Raw genomic sequence first — 12,500 nt, 5'->3', positions numbered from 1 at the left:
CCACCACACAGATGCTGAAAGTTTTGGCGCAAGTTTTCATTTTGGATTTGATTTGATATTGTGAGGAGAGGAACGGAAAAGCAGCGGCGAGGTGGACCGCCATTTATGGATGATGAATATGCAGGGTTGCCATATACACTATCAAACAAGTCCACCAACACCACCACACCTGCTACTACTACTGCTTTCTCATCAACATTAAATGTCTGCTGCTTTCTCATCAACATTAAATCATCTCTGGCAGGCGCCTGCGGTGCCTGACTCCTCAGCGTGATAATTATGACTTTTGTTGCATACTCGTCCATCCGTGTGTCTGTTTGTCAGTTTTTTCTCCCTTTTCTTTCTCGGTTGTAGTTTAATTAGAATTCAGGTGATGAACTTGGACTGATTTCCTCTAATTCTTCTCATGCTATTTGCGGTGGGGGGAACTTGAGTACAAGTACAAACTGATGAATCATAAACATGCAACTTTTCAAGAAAAATATTCAGATCCTCCTTGCCTTCCTCCAACCCCGCACTCCTTTCACACGCCACCACCCCGTCACGTAAAACCTTTCCTTGTCCGAATGTCTTCTCGGCTCTTGCCAGCTTGGACTTCAAGGCCAAGAGTAAACTCCTTAATAAAACACGCTGAACAATGCACTGATGTGCCTCAAATTAGGGGACGGTGTCAAACAAACTATTGCAAAATGTCATAATGATTCAACTGTTTGTTTAGAAGATATTTGCGAAAAGCGGCGCCTCGTGGGGGCTGAAACCGATAGTAGGTCAAATCAAGTTAGGGAAGGTCGGGGCAAGTCAGGACAAGGAAAGGCAAGCAACACGATGTAGGTTTATTAAGGAAAGGAATGTTGGAGAAAAGAAAGAAAAACAAAACACGGCGTGAAATGAAAACACTTCATTCTTTAGACTCGCCTGGCTGACAGACAACACTGACGCGTCTACCTAACAAACAAAAGATCCATTAAAAAAAACTTCTGTAATATTCTTTTGCGTCTTATGTTTATAATAATATGCATTTTATTTAATTCTCTATTATTATAATAGACAAAAATATTGGTATATATATGTGTGTGTTATATATATGTTTCTGTCTAGTTTCTAATATACAACAATAGACTTTGTATTCAGTTTTAACATGGCACGTGGAAACAGGTAACTAATACTTTCACATTCCCCTTCACGAACTAATCAAATAATAATAATAATAATAATAATAATAATAATAATAAAACTATAAAAAAAATTGTCAAAAGCTACCTAGAAAAAAAAAAGATAGTTTCAAATTAGCTATAAGACAATTTACTCAGGTACAATTATTATATTTTATCTTTAATGATCATTTCATAACAATATAAGGTTCTTTCTTTGTTTATTTTTATCTGATTTCTTTTTTCGCGTGACGCGTGGCAGTCACTGAGACAAAAGGAGCATTGGATCACTGTCATCATCATCATCGTAGACCTAAATTTTTAATCATGTCTTCTCTGCACATTTAAAGTCACAGTTATATTTTTCCCACTATTTGTATCTGGCCAGCGAGGAGACGGAGTTCATCGCCTTGGGAATTTACTTTATTGTTTTCACTGACCGGAGAGAGAGCGAGGTCAGAACTTTTACAGGCATGAATATCGTTATTATTATTATTATCATTATTATTATTATTATTATTATTATTATTATTATTATTATTATCATTATCATTATTATTATTATTATTATTATTATCGTTTTAAGAGCTGATAAATTTACATGCTGTGTTTTCAAATTCCCGTCTATGAAATTTGAGTTTGATGTTTTTATTCAGCGATACGAGAGAAAGCGAGGGGTAAAATATTACGCCTTTACAACTAAAAACCCCATAATTAATTTAAGTAAGTAATGCTTTAAAAAAAAAAAAAGTGGAAAAACTACACTTGAGATCCCAAGCATTATTAATTATTAGTAGAAATATTGTTTAGTTCAAAGGGATACGAACATAAACTAATGTCCATGGCAATAATAATAATAATAATAATAATAATAATAATAATAATAATAATAATAATAATAATAATAATAATAATAAACATACAGCTCTGAAACACTATTATCATCAATGTTCCTTAGAGCCGAGACGATATACACATACACACATTTCAGGCAGTAGAGCCACCAGTATTATCAATGTTTGGGTCAGAGGGATACGAGCTCAGAGCCAATTGTTATGCTGCGCGCGAGAAAAACAGCGGCTCTCTGACTGGCCAAGTGAACACCGGTATAGGAGACGATACAGAACACGACACACCACCACACCGGCAGCAGCAGCACACCAGAACACCGCATGACACAGAACACGTCACCAGAACACCAGAACACGTACAGCTGCTGCAGAACACTGAGACAAAACACTGGTTATAACTATTAGTATTATGTGGATTTTTGTTATTTTTTTTTTCCTTTCTCGAACACTGAAGTACATTTAGTAACACTCCAGATAGTGATAATTAGTGTGTGTGTGTGTGTGTGTGTGTGTGTGTGTGTGTGTGTGTGTGTGTGTGTGTGTGTGTGTGTGTGTGTGTGTCAGTCAGTATGTTGGTTGATAAATGTTTCTAAATTAACATGTCTGTCCGTCTGTATGTTTGTATGTGCGTGTGTACTATGTATATGATATGTCTGTCTGTCTGTATGTATGTATATATATATGCGTGTATCCTTCATCTTGTATTAGTGTGAGTTATTCATCAGATCTTGTCTTTAAAAGCGTCCAGTTACGATTTATCAGTAGAATTCTGTCATTCAGTCAGAATTTATGAGAAGAATGTTATCTGTAGGTCGAGGTTCATCTCAGTTTATCAGTAGGTCAAGATTTTCCGTAGAGTTTTTTGTCTGTGCGTACATAGAAGAGTAAGTTAAGATTTATTCATAGAACATCTGAAGAAAATCTGTAGGAAACTCAGAAATTATCCGTAGTTTCTGATACTTTCCGAAAAATATGAGTCTTGGAGAAATATTCATTCGTAGATCTTTTATACAATTAAATACATTTCCTTTACATTTCAATTACTAAAGATATATATATATATATATATATATATATATATATATATATATATATATATATATATATATATATATATATATATATATATATATATATATATATATATATATATATATATATATATATATATATATATATATATATATATATATTTTTCCTGGTCAGTAAATCATTATTTTATTTTCATCTCTAGTATTTGAAGATGAAAGAAAACGTATTGTGGTATCGTATCTCAAGTGTACGATAGTTTTATCAACATGTCACTGCGGTTATCATAAGAACTTAATAACATCTAGTATAACATATGCAGATGTCATACGATATTATTATTATTATCATTATTATTATTGTTATTGTTATTATTATTATTATTATTATTACTATTATTATTATTATTATTATTATTATTATTATTATTATTGTTATTGTTATTATTATTATATTATTATTATCATTATCATTATTATGCTGAAGTTAATTATTATTATGTTAATTGTTCTTTTCTCTTCTCAATTCTTATTTATTTCTTTTAATTTCTTCCTATTTTCTCCTATTTCTCCTCCTTCTTCTTCTTCTGTTACCTTCTGGTTTGTTATCAGTCAGTCAGTCAACTAATCTCCTTCGCCAGGGTCCGCAGCAGGACCCCTCCCATTGGTTGGTGGGCTCCGACACTCGCCTCTTCTCTTCTGTGATTGGTTGGTTAGCGACACCTTTCCGTTTTCTTTGTTTAGTTAGTCTAGCACCGTCCAATAGTAGCAGCAGAAGTAGCAGAAGTAGTAATAGTCAGTCAGTCCGTCAGTCAGTCAATTAGCTAAAACAGACAACACACCACACAGTAGTTACGAGTAGTTAGTTACATAGTTAGGTAGTTATCTATAGCAATTACGTAGGTTAGTTGCACACCAAACCACCTCAGCGAGCCTCCAGAAAGTGTATGACGCAGGGGTCGTTAGCGCAACTGCCTGCAGGGTCGTAGGCTGCGGGGCGGCTGAGGGCGGTGAAGGTGGAGCCAGCCGCGGCCAGACAGTCCAGGGAGCGTGTGGGGCAGGACGCTTCCAGGGCAGAGGACAGTACCGCGTCACACTCGTGCCCGCTGATGCCCTGACTGGCGCCCTGCGGAGGAGAGAGACGATGTAAGAAAGTGGAAGAGTGAGACAGAGTAGTGAAACATGTGGGACTGAGTGAATGGAAGAATAAGATGGAACAAAAGAGTACTCTGGTGTGGTATACAGAGAAAGATGCCCCAATGTATGAAAAGTGGTATAAGGGAAGCCTGGGCGGTGATCTTCTCTTCAGAGCGAGGGCACAGTGTATGGATGTGAACGCAAGGAGTTACAGATGGTCTGAGTCCCGCAGCAAAGTGTGCCAGATGTGTGACATGGGAGAGGATGAGACGGTGGAGCATGTGGTGCTGGAGTGTGTGAAGTATGCCAGAGACAGGAATGAGATGATGCAAGTGGTGCTGAGGGAATTGGGGCATGCTAGAGTGAAGACAGGAAGGGAATGGATGGTGTTGCTGCTGGGACTGTGTGGGGAGACCAATGAAAGGATGATTGAGGCTGTGAAGGAATTCCTGGAGAAAATGTGGAGTGCTAGATGTAGCGATGGGTGGTATGAAAGATGATGCCTGTTTTTCTGTTTGCTGTTTTTTTTTTCTTCACCCCCCCCCCGCCAGCTTCCTTACAGGAGTTGCCGTTATGAAGGCCTGGTTCAGGAGTAATCCCGAGCCACCTGTAGCATCAAGATCAAGATCAAGGTAAGAGACCGCACCCTGAAACACTCCTGCCGCACCTCCACAATTTGCTACAGGCCCTAGTTAGAGTTACACGGGTTTCTAAGGAAGTTTTTATGGTTGTAGTTAATTTACACGGATTATTAAGGATGCTTTTATGGTTCTAGTTAAGTTACACGAGTTTCTAAGGAAGTTTTTAGGGGTGCAGTTAAGTTACACGAGTTTCTAAGGAAGTTTTTAGGGGTGCAGTTAAGTTACACGAGTTTCTAAGGAAGTTTTTTATGGTTCCAGTTAAGTTACATGGGTTTCTAAGGATATTTTTATGGTTCCAATGATAGATTAACAAGGTTTTTACGTTAATGACACGGAAAATACCCGGTTAGTTGAAGAGAAGGAGGTCGGGGGAGGCATTCTGAGACAGTTCTCCCCACACCTCCACTACTTGCAAAAGGCTCCAGTTGAAATTATGGGTTTTTAAAGATGTTTTTTTGTTTTTTTTGTGGGAGATTAACAACATGTCTCGATTTTTATAGTCATGAGAACAACAATAATGAATGATTCGATGAAACGGAACACAAACAACAAAACACGCTAGCAAAGGAAAGAAAACAAAAATAAGAACGTGATTACACACACACACACACACACACACACACACACACACACACACACAATGCTGTCCACCTCATACACACAACACACAATATCCCTCCCTGTCACACACAACACACAACACACACACACACACACACACACACACACACACACACACACACACACACACACACACACACACACACACACATGATCTTCTAAACCAAACTTCTTGTCCTATCCACTCCTACGCTAATGATACCACCCTGCACTTTTCCACGTCTTTTCATAGACGTCCAACCCTTCAGGAGGTAAACATTTCACGCAGGGAAGCCACACAACGCCTGACTTCTGATCTTTCTAAAATTTCTGATTGGGGCAGAGCAAACTTGGTATTGTTCAATGCCTCAAAAACTCAATTCCTCCATCTATCAACTCGACACAACCTTCCAGACAACTATCCCCTCCTCTTCAATGACACTCAACTGTCCCCCTCTTCTACAATGAACATCCTCGGTCTGTCCTTTACTTATAATCTGAACTGGAAACTTCACATCTCATCTCTAGCTAAAACAGCTTCTGTGAAGTTAGGTGTTCTGAGACGTCTCCGCCAGTTTTTCTCACTCCCCCCAGCAGCTAACTCTGTACAAGGGCCTTATCCGTCCATGTATGGAGTATGCTTCACATGTCTGGGGGGTTCCACTCATACTGCTCATCTAGACAGGGTGGAATCAAAAGTTTTTCGTCTCATCAACTCCTCTCCTCTAACTGACTGTCTTCAGCCTCTCTCTCACCGTCGCAATGTTGCATCTCTAACTGTCTTCTACCGCTATTTTCATCCTAACTGATCTCGCTAACTGCATGCCTCCCCTCCTCCCGCGGCCTCGCTGCACAAGACTTTCTTCTTTCTCTCACCCCTATTCTGTCCACCTCTCTAACGGAAGAGTTAACCAGTATTCTCAATCATTCATCCCTTTCTCTGGTAAACTCTGGAACTCCCTGCCTGCTTCTGTATTTCCACCTTCCTATGACTTGAATTCCTTCAACAGGGAGGTTTCAAGACACTTATTCATCAATTTTTGACTACTGCTTTGACCCTTTTATGGGACTGGCATTTCAGTGGGCATTTTTTTTGTTGGATTTTTGTTGCCCTTGGCCAGTGTCCTTCCTACATAAACACACACACACACACACGAACACACACACACAATGCTGTCCACCTCATACACACAACACACAATATCCCTCCCTGTCACACACAACACACACACACACACACACACACACACACACACACACACACACACGGGGGAATACTCACACACACGTAGCAAATCTCGTGTTTAATGCAGGCTGGGAGGAACACCTGAGCCTCGTCCCCGACCTTCTCGCTCACCGTGCCACAGCTTTCCAGGATCCACCACAGCACGGGGCACTCTGCGGAACGGGCGTGGTAAGCTAGCGGCAGATTTATGTTAGGTTAGGTTAGGTTAGAGGCAAACTTAGGATAGGTTAGGTTAGTTGGCAAGCTTGTGTTTGCGTGTTTTGTTAAAGTTAGGTTAGGGGTAGGCGTGTATTAGGTCAAGTTAGGGGCAGGCTTATGTCAGATTGGGTTAGATTAAGGGCAGGTGTGTGTTTGTGGTAAGTTAGGTTAGCTTAGGTTAAGTTAGGTTAGGTTTGATTAAGTTAGGTTGGGTTAGCTTAGGTTAAGGAAGACGTGTTTGTGGGGTGTGTGTGGGTAACTGTGGATGTGTTGATAGGTTGATAGCGTAGTTGTGTGGGTGTCAGTGTGGGTGTTAGTGTGGGTGTCAGTGTGGGAGTCAGTGTGGGTAAGTAGATATTAGAGAATGCGTGGATATTTATGTGGATCGCTGTAAATATATGTGGACACGCATGAACAGTGACGTGGATATTTGTGGATACTGAATTGCCAGGGTGTGAATATTTGAATGCATATTGTGTACAAGTGTGGATAGGTATGAAAATCTGCGTGGATATTGGACAAACCACCATTACCACCACCACCACCACCACCATCATTACCTTCCCTCTCGTTCCCCATGAAGAGGTCACCAATGTCATCCCGCCTCAGCCTCCTCCTCACGCTCCTCTTCTGGTTGCCTCCCGCCGCCACGCTCGTCTTCCTCCAGTCCCCATGCTCCGCCGCCGCTGCCCTCTTCCTCTCCTCCTCCCTCAGTTGTATCTCGCGCCGTCCGCCGACCTGGGAAAAACAGAAAGGGAAGAAAAACGTGAAATTTCTAGGTGGGAAAAAAAAGGAAAAATGAAATATCTAGGTGGGAAAAAAAAAAAAAAAACATGATATTTCGAGGTATGAAAAAAAAAAAAACATGAAATTTCTAGGTGGAGGAATAAAAAAAAACGTGAAACTTCCATCTAGGCGGGAAAAAAAAATGTAGAAAAAAGGAAAACATGAAATTTCTAGCTGGGAAAAAATGGAAAACATGAAATTTTGAAGTAAAAAAAAGACAAAATTTCTTAGTGGAGAAAAAATAACATGAAATTTCTGAGTGTGAAAGAAAAGAAAGAAAACATGAAACGCCTTAGTGGGGAAAAAGACATGAAATTTCTTGGTGGGGAAAAAATGAAAACATGAAATTTCTAGGTGGGGAAAACATTCTTCTTTCCTCACACTTTCATCCCAAAACACTTTTATCTCCACGTTTTCACCTTAAACACTCTTTATTTCTTGATCCTTTCATCCTAGACACTCTTATATCCTCTTAATTTCACCCTAAACACTCATATCCTCTCACTCACTTTTCACCCTTTGACTAAAAACTTCTTTCTTTCCTCACCCTTTCACCCTAAACACTTTCCTCACATTCTAACACAGAACTTTCTTATTTCCTCATCCTTTCACCCTAAACACTCTTATTTCCTCACATTTCACCCTAAACACTAATTTCCTCAAATATTCACCATAAACTAATTTTCTCACACTTTCACCCTAAACACTCTTAGTTCCTCACACTTACACATATTCTTTCTCACATATTCACCCTAAACTTTCCCTATTCCTCACCCTTGCACCAGCGCGGATCTCCTGTAGGTGCTGCAGCTGCGCCAGAACCTCCCGCATGTGCTCGATGGCGTCCATGCGCAGGACCAAATTACTGAGGAGCTTCTGCGCCGCTTCGTCCTGGGTGCCTCCGCGCGGCCACTGACTCAGCCCCGTGCCCGCCTCCTTTGCCATCACCATCTCCGCCTCTGTGGGTACGTAGGGTAGTGGGTATTAGTAAGCCTGTATTTTGAAACGCCCTACTCTCTCACCACGATTATTTTCTCAAGGCCACAGATGATTAGCAGGGTTCTCAAGAGTGTTTCTCCACTTCATAATGTAGAAATCTTGTAAATATGTCTCTTGAACCATAAAAAAACTCTTAAAAACTAGTGTTGCTTAATCACGACTATTTTCAAAAGCCAAAGAGATGATTAGCCTTGTTCTGAAGAGTGTTTCTCCTGTTCGTAATGTAGAAATTTTGTTAATGTCACTAAGACCATAAAAAAAAAAAAAAAACTAGTGTAGCTTCACGACTATTTTCAAAGGTGACAGAGATCGTAAGCCAAGTTCTAAAGGGTGTTTCTCCTGTTCATAATGTAGAAATCTTGCAGAAATCTGTCACTAGGAGTGTGTGAACATTCTTCAAACACACCCTTTTGAAAGATGCGGTGCAGGGCAGAACTGTTTCAGAATGTGGTCCTTTTAGTGGCAAAGACAGAATTGAGAACATTTTCATACGTTGACCATCACCACAGCTCGTCCACCAGGCAGTCAGTCACTCAACCAGTTTGCCCGTCTGTTTTGATTTGTGTTTTTATTGTGTCTGTGCACGTGTGTCTGTCTGTTTATATTAATTTTGGGGAATTCAGTTTCATGGGGGGAGGTTGTAAAATCGCTAATCGCATCTTAAATTGCCTGTGTTCAAGTCGTATCTCATCGTTATTTATTGACCAATTTCTTTCATCCAAAAAAACATTTTAATCAGGAAGGGTAGTTGAACAATGTCTGCTATCGTTTTTCTTGTACGATAATTTTTTTTTTCTTTTGTTCGATGAAAAAGCAAAAAAAGAAAAAAATTGACTTTCATATATTTGTCAAAAATCAAAATCAACTCCAAACAAATATCGATAGCAGACTTTGTTCGCCTCTCATAGATTGACAAGCTGCAACAGCTCATGTATGTGTTAACGGGAATAACAACGGAGGAGATCATTTTTAAATGCCAAACTCCGCCATTTTGAGATATCGTCATAAAGTTTAAGGGGTGACTATAATTCATCTACTGCAGCCAGGGACTTGAAATTCGCATGATATATACATCAGAATATGTTGAAAAAGCAGATATAATTTCATTTAGTTACTACGATTGGTTTTGTACATAGGCCTAAAGCAATTCATGATTTCACAGTTAATTACCAGGGGGGGAAGGGGGGGGAAGAATTTTGTTATATTTCGCCATATTTCTAAGTGAAAACTAGTGTTTCACTGTTTAAAATAAAGATTCTTTGCTGGATTTACGAAAAAAAAATATTTATTTTTATTTTTCGTATATAAATCCAAGAAATATATTTAGGCCTAAAATTTTCTGTTCTTTAATGTTGTACGCAGAGAGAGAACCATAGATTTCCATAGGAGACTACAAAAAAAAAAAGGGTATCAGAAAAATATGGGGAAAAAAAAGGAAAAAAAAAAAAAAACTTATACATGTCTCGCGGCGCGTGGAGCCGTGGAATTTCGTGACGGAACACTTCATTACATAAGGGGATTTTTTTTTTTATCAAAATGTTGCTTACATCAAAAGAAGCGAAAAAAAAAAAAATGCAGAAAATTATAAAAGAAGGAATTTTTTTTTTCAGGTCCGGATCCTACAACCCCCCTCATATTGGGATGAAGAGATGTTAGTGACGAAAGGAGAAAAAAAAAAGTTATTACGTAGAGGATAACAAGAGAAACAAAACAAGTAAAAGAAAAATAAGCAGGCATATATATATATATATATATATATATATATATATATATATATATATATATATATATATATATATATATATATATATATATATATATATATATATCAGAGAGAGAGAGAGAGAGAGAGAGAGAGAGAGAGAGAGAGAGAGAGAGAGAGAGAGAGAAAGAGAGAGATATGACAGGGGGAAACTCGTGTATACTGAAGGATGCTGCTGCTTCTAATATCAAATGATCTAGTATATAATTCCCTGCCTGGTGAAGTGAAGGGAGTGTGAGGAGCATTGGCGTGGCGGCTGAGGGAAGGCATGTGCAGTTAATTAAAGTGTCTCTTACTCGTTTTATCAAAACTAATTGACAAAAAAAAGGGGGGGGGAGAATTTATACATATTTTCTCCTCATTAACGAGGCTTGGTGACGAGAGAGATAGAGAGAGGGGGGGGGAAATTTTTCTAGTCAGACATTTGCTTTAATTAATGATGAACAAAATATTTCAGAACATTACGTGACATGGAGAGACAGTGAAAGGCGAAGGAATAAAGCGGAAATTAATAACGATAACGATAAAAAGATAGTTTAGGCTCGGCAACAGGGGAATAGAGCATGAAGCAGAAGTTAGATATATAATTTACAGTTTGGAATTATTAATTTAGCTATTGTAATTGACGACATAATATCTAAATGATCCAAATGAGAAAAAATAGAGGAAGATGAAAAATTAGATAATTTGAAAATGATGTACGAAGCAGGAACAACGGAAATGAGAGCTAAATACTGTACAATAATAAGTTTTGTTATTAATTTAGCTTTTTAGGTCAATTAAATAACTTACAAGTGACGTAACAAGAGTGGACTGAGTGAAAAGTTAAATAATTTAGAAATGACGCACGAGCCAGGGATAAAAACAAAAAAAAGAATAAGACCTAAATACTGAACGAAAAAAAATAGTGATACTACTCAATAAGTTAATGGTATATGAACAATGTGAGGAAGAGAACAAAAAAGAAAAGAAAAAAATAGACGTTAAACATTTTAGGCTCGTAGTAATCAGCTGCTCCTTCTCAAGGTCTCATAATGGCGTGAAGGGGAAGGAGCTGCCGTCCCTTCTCTGTTTTGTTGTGAATTTTAGTGAAACGTGGACAGTTGCAGCACTCAGGCAGACAGGAATGGAGGGTAACAAGTCCAAGAATACCCAGAGACGAAAGAAAGGAGCGGGGATGAGAAACAAACACAGAAAATACGAGAAAGAAGAGGAAGGGAAGAAGAGGCAAGTGTTTGTTTCCTGTTCATCTATTTTTCCATCCATTAAACTGTTATGTTGTCTTGCTGCTTTGTCAACAAGTACCATAGAACACGTGTCTGCTTGGTTTCGTGAAGCAAAGATTAGTGAGGACTTGGAGAGGAATGGATGAAAACAGACAGACAGACAGACAGACAGACAGACAGCAAAGCGTTCACTGGTCGTTATTAGCCAAGCATTGTTAGTGATCGCGTATTACCCGTGACGCCTCCACTTTTAGAATATCACAACAGACAGGCGGGGCGCACATGTCAGTACCGCGCAAATTCTCTCTCTCTCTCTCTCTCTCTCTCTCTCTCTCTCTCTCTCTCTCTCTCTCTCTCTCTGTAACTTTGTGGGAAATATTTCTCCGCATCCAGCACACTTGTCACTTGCTCCATCTAGCGTCGTGTTTACCCGCCACCGTTTCACGTGCAGTGCCGCCCTCTGCCACACCTTCAGTGACCTGTTTGAAGTGAACCAATGGCACTGAGAAAAGCCCGTGACGTGAGATGGGGCAGCCAATCAGCTTGGAGCTCTCACATATTGCTGGAGACTCGTGATGTTGGTGGCGGGCCGGCAACTGGTGCGTCAAGGGGAGTCTTGGTCAAGTTATTAGGTCAGGTCAGGTTAGGATTAAGGTGAATACAGATTTGTATGGGAAATAGCAATGAGAGAGAGAGAGAGAGAGAGAGAGAGAGAGAGAGAGAGAGAGAGAGAGAGAGAGAAAGTGCCAAGCAGGCAGACGAATCGGTATGCATTTGGGAAAAATACGGCCTGGAAGTCACTTTTCATTTGTCAACTAGTCTGTGCGTGGTGCAGTGCGCGGCGTGTGGTGGCGGGAGCTAAAGGAGTAACACAA

The 12,500-nt window shown here is 39.4% G+C and overlaps 1 protein-coding gene across 1 annotated transcript in view; it reads right to left on the bottom strand.

Annotated features, from left to right (window-relative positions):
• Positions 1-3,562: 3,562 nt before the first annotated feature.
• LOC135092742 (uncharacterized) overlaps positions 3,563-12,500 on the bottom strand; it is an 11,669-nt gene continuing 2,731 nt past the window's right edge. Inside the window, exons 2-5 of the mRNA XM_063991401.1 lie at positions 8,413-8,597; positions 7,413-7,590; positions 6,691-6,806; positions 3,563-4,156 (exon numbers count right to left, since the gene is read on the bottom strand). Of these exons, the coding sequence (XP_063847471.1) occupies positions 3,956-4,156; positions 6,691-6,806; positions 7,413-7,590; positions 8,413-8,597 (680 nt within the window). The 3' untranslated portion in view covers positions 3,563-3,955. The remainder of the gene's footprint in view (positions 4,157-6,690; positions 6,807-7,412; positions 7,591-8,412; positions 8,598-12,500) is intronic.

Source organism: Scylla paramamosain, chromosome 40 (assembly GCF_035594125.1).
Source record: "Scylla paramamosain isolate STU-SP2022 chromosome 40, ASM3559412v1, whole genome shotgun sequence".
Lineage (NCBI taxonomy): Eukaryota > Metazoa > Arthropoda > Malacostraca > Decapoda > Portunidae > Scylla > Scylla paramamosain.
The sequence above is the reverse complement of the archived record's forward strand: the minus strand, read 5'-3'. Positions and strand labels throughout refer to the sequence as shown.